General features: G+C 38.2%; 1 protein-coding gene across 3 annotated transcripts in view; it reads left to right on the top strand.

Moving 5' to 3' along the window:
* The window catches only part of TMEM245 (transmembrane protein 245), a 103,541-nt gene that overhangs the window by 37,845 nt on the left and 47,283 nt on the right, over positions 1-18,413 (top strand). For all 3 annotated transcript variants that reach the window (XR_009519814.1, XM_060014363.1, XM_060014365.1), the window contains exons 8-9: positions 10,492-10,574; positions 14,584-14,674. Coding sequence is in view for 2 of the 3 variants with exons in the window: in XM_060014363.1 (XP_059870346.1) it covers positions 10,492-10,574; positions 14,584-14,674 (174 nt within the window). In the remaining variant the exon portion in view is untranslated. The remainder of the gene's footprint in view (positions 1-10,491; positions 10,575-14,583; positions 14,675-18,413) is intronic.

The following is an 18,413-nucleotide window of genomic DNA, read 5'->3' on the forward strand; positions in this document are numbered from 1 at the left end:
AAGTTTTCCTGTAGTGCTGTAGAGATATGGTAGTACCTGTTATCAGTAGATAATCTAATATGCAGCAATTTACTAAAGGATTACACTGTTTCCTGCTATTTGACTTTCTACTTGCAAGTCCTATTTCTCAGTCATTCTTAGCTTCAGTATTCCCTGATCTTATCAACCTGCTCTCTCTGTACCTGTTTCAGTTTCAATGCAGTTTTTTAGTCACTTATTTAGACTCTACAGCCTTGTTTAGAGACCTTTCTTTGTTTTTGTCATATTTCACCTAAACCTGCCACTGCACGAGTTCCTAGTTCTTAGAGAAATCTTTCACCAGTATGGTCTTCCATTTTCCTTTTTTCTCTTTTTCCTCTCTCTTCTTCTGTTCCACTCTCCCTTCTTCATCCCTTTGAGTAGGGTCTTCTTGCCTGCCCATCTCAATTGTTCATCTTTCAAGTTCTTTTTCTTTGTTCATCCCATGCTTCAGTGAGCTTTTGCTTCCCTGAACTTTCATAACAAGTATTACTGAACCACTTCATTGTGGTCTAGGACTCATGCAAACTGAGCTTTTGAAGGAAATTTACTGGTTATCTAGTTCATTCTCCCAACCAATAAAAGGATAATTCTCTAAAACACCACAACAGTATCCGTTTGAATGTCTAATAGACATCTCAGATGTAACATGTCAAAACTGAATTCCAGACCTCCCTTGCTTGTCTCTTCTCTCACAGTCTTCCCATTTTGGTAAGTGACAGCTTCATTCTGTTTGCTCAGGTGAAAAGCCTCAGGGTCATTCTTGACTACTTTTTTTCTCTTATATCCACATCCAGTCTGTCAGAAAATCCTTTTTGCCTCATTTTCCTGATATATCTTGGGGTAATAGCAGGGTGAGGATGTCAGGTAATTCCTTTCTACCTAAAGCAAGAATAAAATGGTATAAAAATGACTATAAACACCATATCAGGGCATTGGAAAATGACCAGTTAGGCAATAATTTGAGGAGTATTTGCTCATGAAAAACTGCTACCACATCTGGTAAAAACACGTAGTTTGTGGCTTTCTTGCTTGGAGTTCCCTATCCTCATCTGCCTGGCGTGAGCAGCAAAAACCTGCAGTTTTTCTTATGGGAGGTGGTGGATTTGGTTTGGGGCTGGCAACAGAGAAGCTGTGAATTAAAGGGGGAGATTCTGGAAGCAAGAGAGCCATAGAAGGACTGAGATTAATAAATCACACATTCTAGACTGGTATATGTGAGACCTCAAGGAGTCCTGTGAATATTGAAAACCTGGGAGATTTGCAAATTTGTTGTGCCTTTGATTGTATTTCTCAACTCACACACATCTCAGGCTGCAGAGGATGAAGCTTCCTAGTGTGAAGTGTCTGAGCATAACTTCTGCCCAAATTATTTGCTGTCTGTTAAGCTATTCAGATCTAGGGGAAACCCTTAGGCTTTTCAAAAAATAAAAGACATTGAGCAGAGACATTAATGACAGGGAAGACAGACTTTGCAGTTTGATTACAGATAAGTTATATGCTTACTGAAACAAAATAACAGCTTTCAGAGGTATAGAACAGAATCCAGAGTTGCTACAACACATTTTTTAAAAAATGTATTTCATTTATTTATTTGATTGCACCATGTCTTAGTTGCAGCAGGCACGCTTCTTAGTTGTGGCATGTGGGCTCCTTAGTTGCAGCAGGTGAACTCCTTCGTTGCGGCCAGTGGGCTCCTTAGTTGTGGCATGTGAACTCTTAGTTGTGGCATGCATGTGAGATCTAGTTCCCTGACCAGGGATTGAACCTGGGTCCCCTGCATTGGGAGCATGGAGTCTTAACCACTGCACCACCAGGGAAGTCCCTACAACTCATTTTTTTACATCCAATTTTTAACCAAAAATTACTAGACATACAAAGAAACAGAAAAATGTGACTCAAGGGGAAAAAAACCCAAAGAATTATACACTTAAGTGGTCCACATGTTGGATTTAGCAGACAAAGAATTCAAAGCTGCTATTGTAAATATGTTCAAAGAATTAAAGGAAAGTATGCTAATAATGAGTAAGCAAATGCAGACTCAACAGAGAAATGGAGACTATAAAACAGAACCAAATAGAAATCCTAGACTGAACTGAAACTGAAAAGAACAATAACAAATGAAAAATCACTAGATAGGCTCAACAGCAGATTTGCAATCCAGAAAAAGGAAACTAGTGAATTTGAAGAAAGATCACTAGAAGCATACAATCTGAAGAACAAAAATTTTTAAAATATTGGAGCCTCAGAGATCTGTGGGACAATATCAACGTTTCTGTTAGAACCTAACAGACACGTAATTGGAATCTGAGAAAGTGAGAAGAAAAAAAAAGTTGAAAACTACTTGAAGAAATAATGGTCAAAAACTTCCCAAGTTTCATGAAAAGCATTAACAGATCCAAGAAGCCTGACAAACCTTGAGTAGAATAAATACACAGAAACAAAAAAATCACACCTAGAAACATCATAGTCAAGCTACTAAAAGCCAAACAGAGAGAAAAAGAATCTTGAAGGAAGCCAGAGAAAAATTACACATCACACACTGGAGAACAACAAAACAATGAGTTAATTCTCATAATAAACAGTGAATCCGAGGAGGCATTGGAATGACATGTTCAAAGTCTTGGGGAAAAAAGAAGTGATCAACTAAGGATTTTATAATCAATGAAACTATTCTTTAAAAGTAAAGGCAAGATAAAAACGTTTCTAGATAAAGTAAAACTGAGAATTTGTTAATAAAGAGACCTGCACTATAAGAAATGCTAAAGGAGTTCCCTCAGACTGAAGAGAAATTACTCTAGAAATAACTCTTAAAGGGAGAAATGAAGAGCACTTGGTAAATATATAAGTATATATAAAAGTTATATTCTTCCCTCTCCTTCAGTTTGTTTGGACAACATGCGCCTATTTAAAGAAAAATTATAACACTATTGTAGAGTTTATAGTATATGTAGATAAGTTACGTATGTATAACCGTAGCATGAAGAAGAGGACTGGGAAATGGAACTAAACTGGTATGAATTTCCTATAGATATTTTACTGGAAGTAAGTCAATACTAACTTGAAATAACTTGTGATAAATTAAAGGTATGATAAGGTTAAGATAAACAGCAACTACTAAATAATGCAAATTTTAGGGGAAATAAAACAGTATACTAAAAAAATAATTGCTTACCACAAAAGAAGGCAATAAAAGAGGAATAGTAGAGATGGGACAGATAGCAGATAGCAAAATGGCAGATCTGTGTCCAGTCATATCAGTGCTTATATTAAATATGAGGCAACTAAACAAAAGGCAGATTTTCAGACTGGATACGAAAAAGCAAGTTCCAACTAAATGGTATCTATAAGTGATATACTTTAAATTCAGAAGCAAAAAGATTGATAGTAAAAGGATGAAAAAATATATACGAAGCAAACTGTAAACATAAGAGATGTGGAGTGATTATATTAATATCAAACAATGTAGTTAAAACAAATATTACTGGAGACAAATGAGGACTTTTCATAATGATAAGTTAATACTGCAGTAAGGTAAAAAAATTACAGATGTGTGTTCTAACACTAGAGCTCTAAAACACATGAAGCAGGGACTTCCCGTGTGGTCCAGTGGGTAAGACTTTGTGCTTCCATTGCAGGGGGCCCAGGTTCAAACCCTGGTCAAGGAACTAGATCCCGCATGCATGCCGTAACTAAGAGTTCGCATGCTGCAACTAAGAAGTCTGCATACCTCAAAAGATTCCACGTGCTGCAACTAAGACCTGGTGCAGCCAAAAAAAAAAAAAATCTTAAAAAATAAAATACATGAAGCAAAATGTTCAGAATTAAAAGGAAAAGTAGGTAAATCAATGATTATAGTTGGGGATTCATTAATACTCTTCTTGGAATAGTTGACAGAATAAGTAGATATAAAATTTGTAAGGATATAAAACATTGAAAAACATTGTCAAGCAATTTGACCTAATTGACAAGAGCAGAATCATGTTCTTTTCAAGTAAACATGGAATACTGACCAAGATCAACCATGTGCTCAATACATTTAATACATTTATTTATTTTTCAATTTTATTTTATTTTCTTATACAGCAGGTTCTTATTAGTTATTTTATACATATTAGTGTATATATGTGAATCCCTATCTCCCAATTCATCCCCCCGCCCCGCCACCTTCCCCACTTGGTGTCCATACGTTTGTTCTCTACATCTGTGTCTCTATTTCTGCCTTGCAAACCGGTTCATCTTTACCATTTTTCTAGATTCCACATATATGTGTTAATGTACGATATTTGTTTTTCTCTTTCTGACTTACTTCACTCTGTATGACAGTCCCTAGGTCCATCCACATCTCTACAAATGACCCAATTTCATTCCCTTTTATGACTGAGTAATATTCCATTGTATATATGTACCACATCTTCTTTATCCATTTGTCTGTCAGTGGGCATTTAGGTTGCTTCCAAGACCTGGCTATTGTAAATAGTGCTGCAGTGAACATTGGGGTGTATGTGTCTTTTTGAATTATGGTTTTCTCTGGGTATATGCCCAGTAGTGGGATTTCTGGGTCATATGGTAGTTCTATTTTTAGTTTTTTAAGGAAACTCCATACTGTTCTCCATAGTGGCTGTATCAATTTACATTCCCACCAACAGTGCAGGAGGGTTCCCTTTTCTCCACATCCTCTCCAGCATTTGTTGTTTGTAGATTTTCTGATGATGCCCATTCTAACCAGTGTGAGGTGATACCTCATTGTAGTTTTGATTGGCATTTCTCTAATAATTAGTGATGTTGAGCAGCTTTTCAAGTGCCTCTTGACCATCTGTATGTCTTCTTTGGAGAAATGTCTATTTAGATCTTCTGCCCATTTTTTTGACTGGGTTTTTTTTTTTTTTTAATATTGAGCTGCATGAGCTGTTTGTGTATTTTGGAGATTAATCCTTTGTCCATTGATTCGTTTGCAAATATTTTCTCCCATTCTGAGGGGTTGTCTTTTCATCTTGTTTATAGTTTCCTTTGCTGTGCAAAAGCTTTTAAGGTTCATTAGGTCCCATTTGTTTATTTTTGTTTTTATTTCCATTACTCTAGGAGGTGAGTCAAAAAAGATCTTGCTGTGATTTATGTCAAAGCATGTTTTTCCTATGTTTTCCTCTGAGTTTTATAGTGTCCGGTCTTACATTTAGGTCTTTAATCCATTTTGAGTTTATTTTTGTGTATGGTGTTAGGGAATGTTCTAATTTCATTCTTTTACATGTAGCTGTCCAGTTTTCCCAGTGCCACCTGTTGAAGAGACTGTCTTTTTTCCATTGTATATCCTTGCCTCCTTTGTCATAGATTAGTTGACTGTAGGTGTGTGGGTTTATCTCTGGGCTTTCTATGCTGTTCCATTGATCTATATTTCTGTTTTTGTGCCAGTTACCATATTGTCTTGATTACTGTCACTTTGGAGTATAGTCTGAGGTCAGGGGGTCTGATTCCTCCAGCTCCGTGTTTCTTTCTCAAGATTCCTTTGGCTATTCAGGGTCATTTATGTCTCCATACAAATTTTAAGATTTTTTTGTTCTAGTTCTCTAAAACATGCCATTGGTAATTTGATAGGGATTGCATTGAATCTGTAGATTGCTTTGGGTAGTAGAGTCATTTTCACAGTGTTGCTTCTTCTAATCCAAGAACATGGTATATCTCTCCATCTGTTTGTGTCACCTTTGATTTCTTTCATCAGTGTCTTATAGTTTTCTGAGTACAGGTCTTTTACTTTCTTAGGTAGGTTTATTCCTAGGTATTTTATTCTTTTTGTTGTGATGGTGAATTGGATTGTTTCCTTAATTTCTCTCTGATCTTTCATTGTTAGTGTATAGGAATGCAAGAGATTTCTGTGTATTAATTTTATATCCTGCAACTTTACCAAATTCATTGATTAGCTCTAGTAGTTTTCTGGTAGCATCTTTAGGATTCTTTATGTATAGTATCATGTCATCTGCAAACAGTGACAGTTTTACTCTTCCAATTTGTATTCCTTTTATTTCTTTTTCTTCTCTGATTGCTGTGGCTAGGACTTCCAGAACTACGTTAAATAATAGTGGTGAGAGTGGACATCCTTGTTTTGTTCCTGATCTTAGAGGAAATGATTTCCATTTTTCATCATTGAGAGTGATGTTTACTGTGGGTTTGTCATATATGGCCTTTGTTATGTTGAGGTAGTTTCCCCTCTATGCCCACTTTCTGGTGAGTTTTTATTATAAATGTGTATTGAATTTTGTCAAAAACTTTTTCTGCATCTATTGAGATGATTGAAGGTCTTTATCCTTCAATTTGATAATATGGTGTACCACATTGATTGATTTGCATATATTGAAGAATCCTTGCATCCCTGGGATAAATCCTACTTGATCATGGTGTATGATCGTTTTAATGCGTTGTTGGATTCTGTTTGCTAGTATTTTGTTGAGGATTCTTGCATCTATATTCATCAGTGATAGTGGTCTGTAATTTTCTTTTTTTTTTTTATAGTATCTTTGTCTGGTTTTGGTATCAGGGTTATGGTGGCCTCATAGAATGAGTTTGGGAGTGTTCCTTCCTCTGCAATTTTTGGAAGAGTTTGAGAAGGATGGTTGTTAGCTCTTCTCTAATTGATAGAATTCACCTGTGAAGCCATCTGGTCCTGGGCTTTTGTTTGTTGGAAGATTTTTAATCACAATTTCAATTTCATTACTTGTGATTGGTCTGTTCATATTTTCTGTTATTTCCTGCTTCAGTCTTGGAAGGTTATACCTTTCTCAGAATTTATTCATTTCTTCCAGGTTTTCCATTTTACTGGCATAGAGTTGCTTATAGAAGTCTCTTAATGATGCTTTGTATTTCTATGGTGTCCATTGTAACTTCTCCTTTTTCATTTCTAATTTTATTGATTTGAGTCCTCTCCCTCTTTTTCTTGATGAGTCTGGCTAAAGGTTTATCAATTTTGTTTTCAAAGAACTAGCTTTTAGTTTTATTGATCTTTGCTATTGTTTTCTTTGTTTCTATTTCATTTATTTCTGCTCTGATCTTCATGATTTCTTTCCTTCTGCTAACTTTGGGTTTTGTTTGTTCTTCTTTCTCTAGTTCCTCTAGATGTAAGGTTAGATTGTTTATTTGAAATTTTTCTTGTTTCTTGAGGTAGGATTGTATTGCTATAAACTTCCCTCTTAGAACTGCTTTTGCTGCATCCCATAAATTTTGGATTGTCCTGTTTTCATTGTCATTTGTTTCTAGGTATGTTTTGATTTCCTCTTTGATTTCTTCAGTGATCTCTTGGTTATCTAGTAACGTATTGTTTAGCCTCCATGTGTTTGTGTTTTTTACGTTTTTATCCCTGTAATTGATTTCTAATGTCAGCATTGTGGTCGAAAAGTTGCTTGTTATGATTTCAATTGTCTTAAATTTACCGAGGCTTGATTTGTGGCCCAAGATATGATCTATCCTGGAGAATGTTCCGTGTGCAGTTGAGAAAAAAGTGTAATCTGCTGTTTTCAGATGGCGTGTCCTATAAATATCAATTAAATCTGTCTGATCTGTTGTGTCATTTAAAGCTTGTGTTTCCTTATTAATTTTCTGTTTGGATGATCTGTCCATTGGTGTAAGTGAGGTGTTAAAGTCCCCCACTATTATTGTGTTACTGTCGATTTCCTCTTTTATAGCTGTTAGCATTTGCCTTATGTACTGAGGTGCTCCTATGTTGGGTGCAGATATATTTATAATTGTTTTATCTTCTTCTTGGATTGGTCCTTTGACCATTATGCAGTTTCCTTCCTTATCTCTTGTAACATTCTTTATTTTAATGTCTATTTTATCTGACATGAGTATTGCTACTCCAGCTTTCTTCTGATTTCCATTTGCATGGAATATCTTCTTCCATCCCCTCACTTTCAGTCTGTATGTGTCCCTAGGTCTGAAGTGGGTCTCTTGTAGACAGCATGTATATGGGTCTTGTTTTTGTATCCATTCAGCAAGGCTGTGTCTTTTGGTTGAAGCATTTAATCCATTTACATTTAAGGTAATTATTGATATGTATGTTCCTATTACCATTTTCTTAATTGTTTTGGGTTTGTTTTTGTAGGTCCTTTTCTTCTCTTGTGTTTCCCAGTAAGAGCAGTTCCTTTAGCATTTGTTGTAAAGCTGGTTTGGTGGTGCTGAACTCTCTCAGCTTTTGCTTGTCTGTAAAGGTTTTAATTTCTCCATCTAATCTGAATGAGATCCTTGCTAGGTAGAGTAATCTTGGCTGTAGTTTTTTCCCTTTCATCACCCTAAGTATATTGTGCCACTCCCTTCTGGCTTGTAGAGTTTCTGCTGAGAAATCAGCTGTTAAGCATATGGGAGTTCCCTTGTATGTTATTTGTCATTTTTCCCTTGTTGCTTTTAATAATTTTTCTTTGTATTTAATTTTTGTTAATTTGATTACTCTGTGTCTCAGTGTGTTTCTCCTTGGGTTTCTCCTGCCTGGGACTCTCTGCACTTCCTGGACTTGGGTGGCTATTTCCTTTCCCACGTTAGGGAAGTTTTCAACTATAATCTCTTCAGGTATTTTCTCTGGAGCTTTCTCTCTCTTTTCTCCTTCTGGGACCCCTATAATGCGAACTTTGTTGCGTTTAACGTTGTCCCAGAGGTCTCTTAGGCTGTCTTCATTTCTTTTCATTCTTTTTCCTTTATTCTGTCCGTGGCAGTGAATTCCACCATTCTGTCTTCCAGGTCCATTCTTCTGCCTCAGTTATTCTGCTATTGATTCTTTCTAGTGTATTTTTCATTTCAGTTATTGTATTGTTCATTTCTGTTTGTTCTTTAATTCTTCTAGGTCCTTGTTAAACGTTTCTTGCATCTTCTCGATCTTTGCCTCCATTCTGTTTCCAAGGTCCTGAATCATCTTCACTATCATTATTCTGTGTTCTTTTTCTGGAAGGTTGCCTATCTCCACTTCATTTAGTTGTTTTTCTGTGGTTTTATCTTGTTCCTTCATCTGGTACATAGTCCTCTGCCTTTTCATTTTGTCTATCTTCCTGTGATTGTAGTTTTCTTTCCACAGGCTGCAGGATTGTAGTTCTTGCTTCTACTGTCTGCCCTCTGGTGGATGAGGTTATCTAAGAGGCTTGTGCAAGCTTCATGATGGGAGGGAGTGGTGGTGGATAGAGCTGGGTGTTGCACTGGCAGGCAGAGCTGAGTAAAACTTTAATCTGATTGTCTACTCATGGGTGGGGTGGGGTTCCCTCCCTGTTGGTTGTTTGGCCTGAGGCGACCCAGCACTGGAGCCTACCGGGCTCTTTGGTGGGGCCAATGGCAGACTCTGGGAGGGGTACCAAGGAGTACTTCCCAGAGCTTCTGCTACCAGTGTCCTTGTACCCTTAGTGAGCCACAGCCGCCCCCTGCCTCTGCAGGAGACCCTCCAACACTAGCAGATAGGTCTGGTTCAGTCTTCTATGGGGTCACTGTGCTTTCTCCTGGATCCTGATGAGCACACTACTTTGTGTGTACCTTCCAAGAGTGGAGTCTCTGTTTCCCCCAGTCCTTTCCAAATCCTGCAATCAAATCCCGCTAGCCTTCAAAGTCTGGTTCTCTGGGAATTCCTCCTTCCGTTGCTGGACCCTCAGGTTGGGAATCTTGACATGGGGTGAAGAACCTTCACTCTGGTGGGTGGACTTCTGTGGTATAATTGTTCTCCAGTTTGTGAGTCACCCACCCAGTGGTTATGGGATTTGATTTTATTGTGATTCTGCCCCTCCTACCATCTCATTGCGGCTTCTCCTTTGTCTTTGGATGTGGGGGATTTTTTTGGTGAGTTCCATTGTCTTCCTGTCGATGATTGTTCAACAGTTAGCTGTGATTCCAGTGCTCTCACAAGAGGGAGTGAGTGCACGTCCTTCTACTCCACCATCTTGAACCAATCTCCATTTAATACTTTTAAAAATAGTAAAATCATATAGAACATGTTCCTTGACATTGGCTTCTCCTTTTTTATCCCCCTCATTTTGAGGGGGATAAATTCTGAGATTCATTTTCTCTTGGGTTACTTTACTCACAAACCTTACTTGGTTGATTATTTCCCTGTATGTCTCACATTGCCTTATAATTCTAAAGCCCATGTAGTGTTGATATTGCATATATATATACACACACACACATACATACACTATACACACATACACTTATGTGAACTAAATATATCTATATATTTATGTTGTATATATTTGGAAGTATTTGTATCTATTTACATTTCTCCCCCCATTGTTGAGCTTGAAGATAGGGAGCTGTTCTGCACAATTTATTTCCCATAGTTTGTGTCCTAGGACATTATGGATAGCGGCTATTCAGTGGAGGGCTCTAAGTTAATTGAAACTAAGATGTATAATTACTTGACTCTAAAAGCATTGTTCCAATAATAGTGTAGAAAATAAATGTTAAATTGGGTTTAATTTTTATTGAGATTCTTTTCTCTTCTTATCCATAATACAGGTACATCAAGAGAGTGTACATATGATTGAAGTCACAAGCAATTTGATTAATGAAACTCTAGCAAATCACCCTGAGTGGGCAAAGTAAGAATGTTGTTTTGACAAAAATAGAGATGGTTGGCCAAGGTTCTGTGTCTGTTTGCATGAAATGATCTTCATTGATACAGTTACCTTGGAAGAGAAAAGAATTTGCCAAGGCTTTGATGAATGTTGTCATTTTTGCATAAGAATAGCATGTAATGGGATGGTGGGGAGGGGGGAGTTTGTATATTTGAATTGAGATTCACAGTTTTCCAGTGTTTGTGACTTACTAAGCTTTCACCTACATTGTGTTATGTGTTCCTCAGTAGGTTGAAGAGATTATCCCCATTTCACAGATGAGGATGCAGGATCAAAGGCTAAGGAATTTGTGACAGTCCCCCATGGCACAGTCAGCAGTGTTCCCATATTGTATCGTTTTTGCGGCAGGGTTGCAAACTGTGGCTCAGGGCCAAATCCAGCCACCTGTTCTTATAGAGATTTATTGGAACAACCTATACCCATTCATTTACATGTTGTCTGTAGCTGTTTTGGGGCTACAAAGGCAGACAGAATTGAGTAGTTGTGATACAGATTATATGTTCCGAAAAGCCTAAAATATTTATTTACATTCTGGCCCTTTACAGAAGAAATCTGCTAACCCCTGTCTTAGAGGATCTCTTTGTGTACTTGTTTAATTTGGCTTCTGTGAGAGGGTTTTTATGTCTTTGTGGAGAGTGTTCAGCTGGACTATGCTGTTCACCTAATTGAACTTGATGACAAATTACATGACCTTTTTTACTAACGCCAGGGTGGTCACTAATTTATTTTAGGAAATACTCTGCCAGTTTTAAGATTATAAATTGAGATTTAACTTGGTTTTTTCCTTTGACTTGACTTTATTTCTTTATATAAAACCTGCTCAGGACATTCCTTGAACTTGGTTTAGAATCATATTTAAATATTCTCAGAAGGATTTCTGTTATATTTCTACCCACTTATCTCCTATTACCCAGAGCATACTCAGTGCTTGTTCTCAATATTTCTGATTAGTTACAAACTGTAGTATATCCATTCAAGGGAATAATACTTAGCATTAAACAAAAGTGAACTGTCAGTTCATGCGGCAACGTGGATGAATCTCAGAATAATTATGGTGAATGAAAGAAGTCAAGCAGAAGAGAGTCTATATGATATGAGTCCATTTATGTTAAGTTCTAGAAAACACTAATCTAGTGACAGATAGATCAGTGGCTGTGTGTGGATAGGGGTGGGTTCCAGGGAGGGAGTACAGAGGGGCGCAGGGAAACTTCTGAGAGTGATAGGTATGTTCATTGTCTTAGTGAAGGATATAAGAAGTAACATTGATGAGATTTTATTCTGTAACAGTCTCCCTCTGTGCTGTGGAGCAAGGTGGAAGGTGTTCCAAGACTTGAGCCTCTTAGACCAGTTAAAAGCTAGGGTAAAACTAGGTGAGAGGCAGTAAAGCTCTTAATTGTGGACCGTTGTTGTGGAGTGAACAGGACAGACAGATCTGTAAGATCTTAAGGGGGTTAGTTGGTGATTAATTGGGTATAGGAAAACGAAACCTAGCGTGACTCTAATGTTTCAAGCTTTGGAACTTAGTGGATGATGGTGGATTCACCAAGATAGGAAACAGAGAAGCAGATATGGTGGGAAAACTAATTCACTTACTTTTTACCTGATGAGTTTGAGGTGTTTATGGTAAGTGTCAACAGAGGCATCTAGTAGGCTATTGGTTATGTTGGTGTACAGTTCAGGAGAGTGATCTGGAGTGAAGTTAAAAAATTGGCAGCCTTAATTATCTCCTTAGAAAAGGACTCTTTTTCTTTGGTGGTCATTCTTCTGTAGTGGAAGTAAGTCCAGAGCCCTTCTGTACTGGCTTTCAATTGTAATAGTACTGTCTCTACTATTGTTTTGAAGGCACACACAAACTGGGGAGCCCCAGATCAGAGTAGTTCAGAAAGTTGGTTGTTTTTTGTTTTTTTTTTTGCGGTACGCGGGCCTCTCACTGTTGTGGCCTCTCCCGTTGCGGAGCACAGGCTCCGGACGCGCAGGCTCAGTGGCCATGGCTCACAGGCCCAGCCGCTCCGCGGCATGTGGGATCTTCCCGGACCGGGGCACGAACCCGTGTCCCCCGCATCAGCAGGCGGACTCTCAACCACTGCGCCACCAGGGAAGCCCAGTTGTTTTTGTTTTTAAATGTGGGAATAATTATAAAGTTCACAGGGACTTGCAAAGAAATGTATAGGGAGGTCCCCTGGACTCTTCGCCCCACCTTCTCTACTGTTGTTGTCATCTTGTATAACTATACAATAAGAAAACCAGGAAATCAACATTTCACTAGTTTTACATGCACTTGTGTATGTATATGTGCGTGTATATTATATGTGTTCTCTGCAGTTTTATCATGCTTCCCGTTAGCTATCAACACCATGTCGAGATACAGAACTCTTCCATCACCACAAGGCTCCCTCATGCTACCCCTTTTAGCCACACCTACCCTCTACCTCCTCCTCCAACATATTCCTAACCCTTGGCAACCAGTATTTTGTTCTCCGTATCTATAATATTGTTGTTTGATGAATGATGCATAAATCTAATCATAGAGTATGCAGCCTCGTGAGATTGGCTTTTTTCACTTAGCATAATTCCCTTGAAGTCCACTGAAGATGTTGTATGTAGCAATAGCAAGTTCCTTTTTATTGCTGAATAATATTCTATGCAGGAAAGAATTTAAAAGCTATTTAGACTCCAGTAATTTGTGGGAGGTCTGATTCTTTTGCAGCAGATTCGGGGGCTGGTCATGAATGAATAGTTTCTTGCAAATCTCAGTACTCAGTGGCTTCTTGTCCTGAAGATGGCAGTTGACCTCGTGGGAAATTCACGTGGGTGCTCTTAGTGGAGGTGATACAGTTAAGAATTGATTAGATATACTTTCTCCCAGTGTGGTACACATTTTCTGTGCCCTACATAGGTACCTCGACTTCCTGTGGATGTGCTTGGTGAGCTGAAGTATAAATTAGAAAGACTTAGGGTAGGATCAGCCTAGTAGAGCTTCAGAGAAAATGAAGTTGAAGTTGGAACACCTCTTAATTCTTTCCCTGGACAGTATTGTTAGTCTAGAACTCATTTTCTACTTACTACTCACTAGTCTCAAGCCTGCTGATTCTCAGGACCTGCATTAGGAGATGGCACTACGATGGTACTGAACGTCACTTAGCCCTGCCCTTACTGGGGAGGAACCCAGTAGATGAAGCTGTTTTTAATTGGGACTGTTCTCTTGGTACGTCATACTGTGATAGAGATTAATTTTTACCCAGGAAGATGAGGGCAGGCCAGTCCTAATTGTAGGAGCTTGGTTTCACCTGAGGGATACCTTTTGACTGAGGCTAGGAGAGTTAGTGATTGGCTGATGTAGTAAATATCTGAAGCAAGAAGCTCAGTTTAGAGGCCGTGGTTGGTATAAGACCAAGGTGTGTCCCAGTTTGTCCCAGCAAAGGTTGCTCAGGTTGTTTCTGGCCCCATGTCTCCTAGAGGGCACTGATTGTGAGGCGGTCTGGACTGAGCCAAAGCCTTTGACTTGGCCTCACAGCAGCTCCTCTTTATCTGTTGCTCTTCGGACACCTGCATGAATACAATGGCAAAGTGTTTTCACAGCAGACAGCAAGATTTTTTTTTATCAGGCCTAATAGATGTTTGTTAGTCATTAAGGATCTATTCAGATACCTCTGTGAATTTCACACTTTTGAATAACAATACAGGTTATAATTTTCCCCTAAAATGTAGTACCATGTAACTGAAAATATTCAACAGTCTCTTCAAACCACTAATGAATCTATAAATACGGGAGTAATTTAAAAGCTCTTAATTTCTCCCAAGTCACATCTCTATTTAGAGATCCAAATTTCCTGTTCATATTATTATACTATAAGATTATTACATTTGTAAGTGTGTGATGTCAGTTAATCGGTGTTTAAAAAATTAAGTTCCAAGAGTTTGGTGCAGTGCACTATATTAGTTTTTCATTTTTTCTTTCTTTATTTTAAATTAGTTGGCTTCCTGAGGCTCAGGTAGTCCAAAGAGCCCTTAATTCCGCGGCTAACAATGTGTATCAGTATGGACGAGAATGGATAACCCACAAGGTAAGGGAAGAGCCTCTTTTTGCGGCTTTCTCTTTGCAGGGTCTTCATTGGTAGTGAATTCTTGCTTTGATAAAGCAAAAATGGAGATTCTGTTTAGAACAATTTCTATTTTTGAGATAGGCTTAAATCTGCAAGTCAACAAGCAATATACGATGAAATTAAACATTCTGGATGATCGTATCGATTAGTGCTGATAGCCTGAACAATCTGAGAGGTAGACCTTTTGTTTCATGTTCAAGATAGTTCTGATTCATTATTTGTGCTTTAGAACAGAATGATCACTAAGCTTGGGTGGACAAATAAGGCTTTGTGGAGAAAAAAGTATTAACACATATTATATTTTATTATTTGCTGATAACTGTGCTTGGCAGTTTCCAATTTGTTTCATTTAATCTTTCCAAGAAACTTATTGTAGTCTGAATTATTTTATCCCCTTTATAGATGAGGAAACAGACTTAGCAAAGCTAAGTAAATTCCCTATGGTCATGTAGTAAATTGCAGAGCTTGGTTTCAAACTGAAGAGTAATTCCAAATCCCTTGCTCTTTCTACTGTGGTATGTTAGAAGTGTGTGCCTGGAACTGAGTTTAGTGCTTTAATGTGGCACTTGAGATAAACCTTGAAGGAATGGAATGATAGGTCCTGGATGAATATAGAGAAGGAAGAGTGTATTTTAAGAAGGGGTATTTATGTGATCCAAGATGTAGAGACAGGAAGCTGAAGCTTAGTGAAGGGGAGATGAAAGACAGAGGAGAAGGCACAGCTATGACAGCTAAGATCAGACTCCATGATATGGATTTGGGATATCTCTTTTTTTTCCCCCTAGTTTTGCCTGTGGAAATGAAGGTAATTTGAAGTTTTAATGTATTGAAGTAATTAGGATTGTCTAGGGATTGACAAGATTTGTTGCAGTGAGATGTGTGCCAGAAAAAAGTATTAGTGTGTGATTTCTTATTTAAAATTCAAAAACAAAATCTCAAAAAAAAAAAAGGTATCTTGGAAATGACATTGTACATGCAGTAATCTGCTAACCTGAGGATGGAATTGTGGTCAACTTAAAAGTTAAGAGAAAAATGTGTTACTAATCTTCCTGCGTCCATGCCAGATAACCAAATCAACTGTCACATGGAAGTTTTAAAAAATATATTTATTGAATAAATGAAAGTTAAGTACAGTTGACCCTTGAACAATGTGGTGGTTAGAGGCGCTGACCTTCTCTGTGGTCAAAAAACTCCCATATAACTTTACAGTTGGTGCTCATATACCTGGTTCCACATCCTCAGATTCAACCAACCACAGACTGTGGAGCACTGTAGTACATATTTAGTGAAAAAAATCCACATGTAAGTGGACCTGTGCTGTTCCAACCTGTGTTGGTCAAAGGTCCACTGTATGTGGATATGCATCTTAGAACTATCATAGAAGAAAGATCCAGTCATTGCAGAAGCTTTTAGACTTTTATATGTATATATGCCTGACTTAGTCTATGGAAAGCATAGCGTTTAATTTTTGAATTATCTGTTCAGGAGAAATTTTTATTCTGGAATTCTTACGTATTTGGGAAAAGGATAAAGAAGGGGAATTTGGATAGCTGGAGAAATGTGCCTTAGATTTTAAAGAAGTAAATTTCAAATTACTTAGAGAAAAGATAGGTTTGAAACCTTTTGCTCAAGAGTCTAAAAGGGAAGACAGCTGAAGAGAGATGATATTGCTACGAAACATTGTAAAATATTTGTGATCCTCATTTGCAAGACACAGGGATAATATCTAAAAGCAACCATTGAATGTCCATTAACTGATGAATGGATAAATAAAATGTGGTATATCCACATACTGGGATATTATTTGGCCATAAAAAGGAAGGACAAACTGATACATTTTACAACATGGACGAACCTTGAAAACATTAGGCTATGTAAAAGAAGCGGTCATAAAAGACCACATCCATTTATGTAAAATGTGTTGAAGAGGCATATCTACAGAAACAAAGTAGAGTAGTCGTTTTCAGGGGTAGGGGGATTGGGGAGAAATGGGGGATTGATTACTAAAGAGTATGGAGTTTTCTTTTGCGGGGATGAAAATGTTCCAAAATGGATTTTGGTAATCGTTGCATAACTGTGAATGTACTAAAAAACTGTTGAGTTATACACTTAAATGGATGAATTGGAGAACCTTCAAGATGGCGGAGGAGGAAGACGTGGAGGTCCCCTTCCTCTCCACAAATACATGAAAAATACATCTACATGTGGAACAACTCCTACAGGACACATACTGAATGCCGGCAGAAGACCTCAGACTTCCCAAAAGACAAGAAAATCCCCACATACCTGGCCGTGTGGCTGACAGGGTCTTGGTGCCCGGGCTAGGTGTCGGGCCTGAGCTTCTGAGGTCAGAGAGCCGAGTTTAGGATATTGGACCACCAGAGACCTCCCTGCACCATGTAATATCAATCGGTGAGAGCTCTCCCAGAGATCTCTGTCTCAACACTGAGATCCAGCTCCACGCAACGGCCAGCAAGCTCCAGTGTTGGATGCCCCATGCCAAACAACTAGCAAGACAGGAACACAACCCCACCCATTAGCAGAGAGGCTGACTAAAATCATACTAAGTTCACAGCACCCCAAAACACAGCACCGGATGCGGCCCTGCCCACCAGAAAGACAAGATCCAACCCCACCCACCAGAACACAGGCACCAGTCCCCTCCACCAGGAAGCCTACACAAGCCACTGAACGAACCTCACCCACTGGGGGCAGACACCAAAAACAATGGGAACTATGAACCTGCAGCCTGCAAAAAGGAGACCCCAAACACAGTAAGTTAAACAAAATGAGAAGACAGAGAAATATGCAGCAGATGAAGGAGCGAGGTAAAAACCCACCAGGCCTAACATATGAAGAGGAAATAGGCAGTCTACCTGAAAAAGAATTCAGAGTAATGATAGTAAAGATGATCCAAAATCTTGGAAATAGAATGGAGAAAATAAAAGAAACGTTTAACAAGGACCTAGAAGAACTAAAGAGCAAACAAACAATGATGACCACCAACACAATAAATGAAATTAAAAATTCTCTAGAAGGAATCAATAGCAGAATAACTGAGGCAGAAGAACGGATAAGTGACCTGGAAGATAAAATAGTGGAAATGACTACCGCAGAGCAGAATAAAGAAAAAAGAATGAAAAGAATTGAGGGCAGTCTCAGAGACCTCTGGGACAACATTAAACACACCAACATTTGAATTATAGGGATCCCAGAAGAAGAAGAGAAAAAGAAAGGGTCTGAGAAAATATTTGAAGAGGTTATAGTCGAAAACTTCCCTAACATGGGAAAGGAAATAGTCAAGAAAGTCCAAAAAGTACAGAGAGTCCCATACAGGATAAATCCATGGAGAAACATGCCAAGACACATATTAATCAAACTATCAAAAATTAAATACAAAGAAAAAATATTAAAAGCAGCAAGGGAAAAGCAACAAATAACATGCAAGGGAATCCCCATAAGGTTAACAACTGATCTTTCAGCAGAAACTTTGTAAACCAGAAGGGAGTGGCAGGACATATTTAAAGTGATGAAAGGGAAAAACTTACAACCAAGATTGCTCTACCCAGCAAGGATCTCATTCAGATTCGATGGAGAAATTAAAACCTTTATACAGACAAGCAAAAGTTAAGAGAATTCAGCAACACCAAACTAGCTTTACAACAAATGCTGAAGGAACTTCTCTAGCCAGGAAACACAA

This window comes from Delphinus delphis, chromosome 6, assembly GCF_949987515.2.
Source record: "Delphinus delphis chromosome 6, mDelDel1.2, whole genome shotgun sequence".
Lineage (NCBI taxonomy): Eukaryota > Metazoa > Chordata > Mammalia > Artiodactyla > Delphinidae > Delphinus > Delphinus delphis.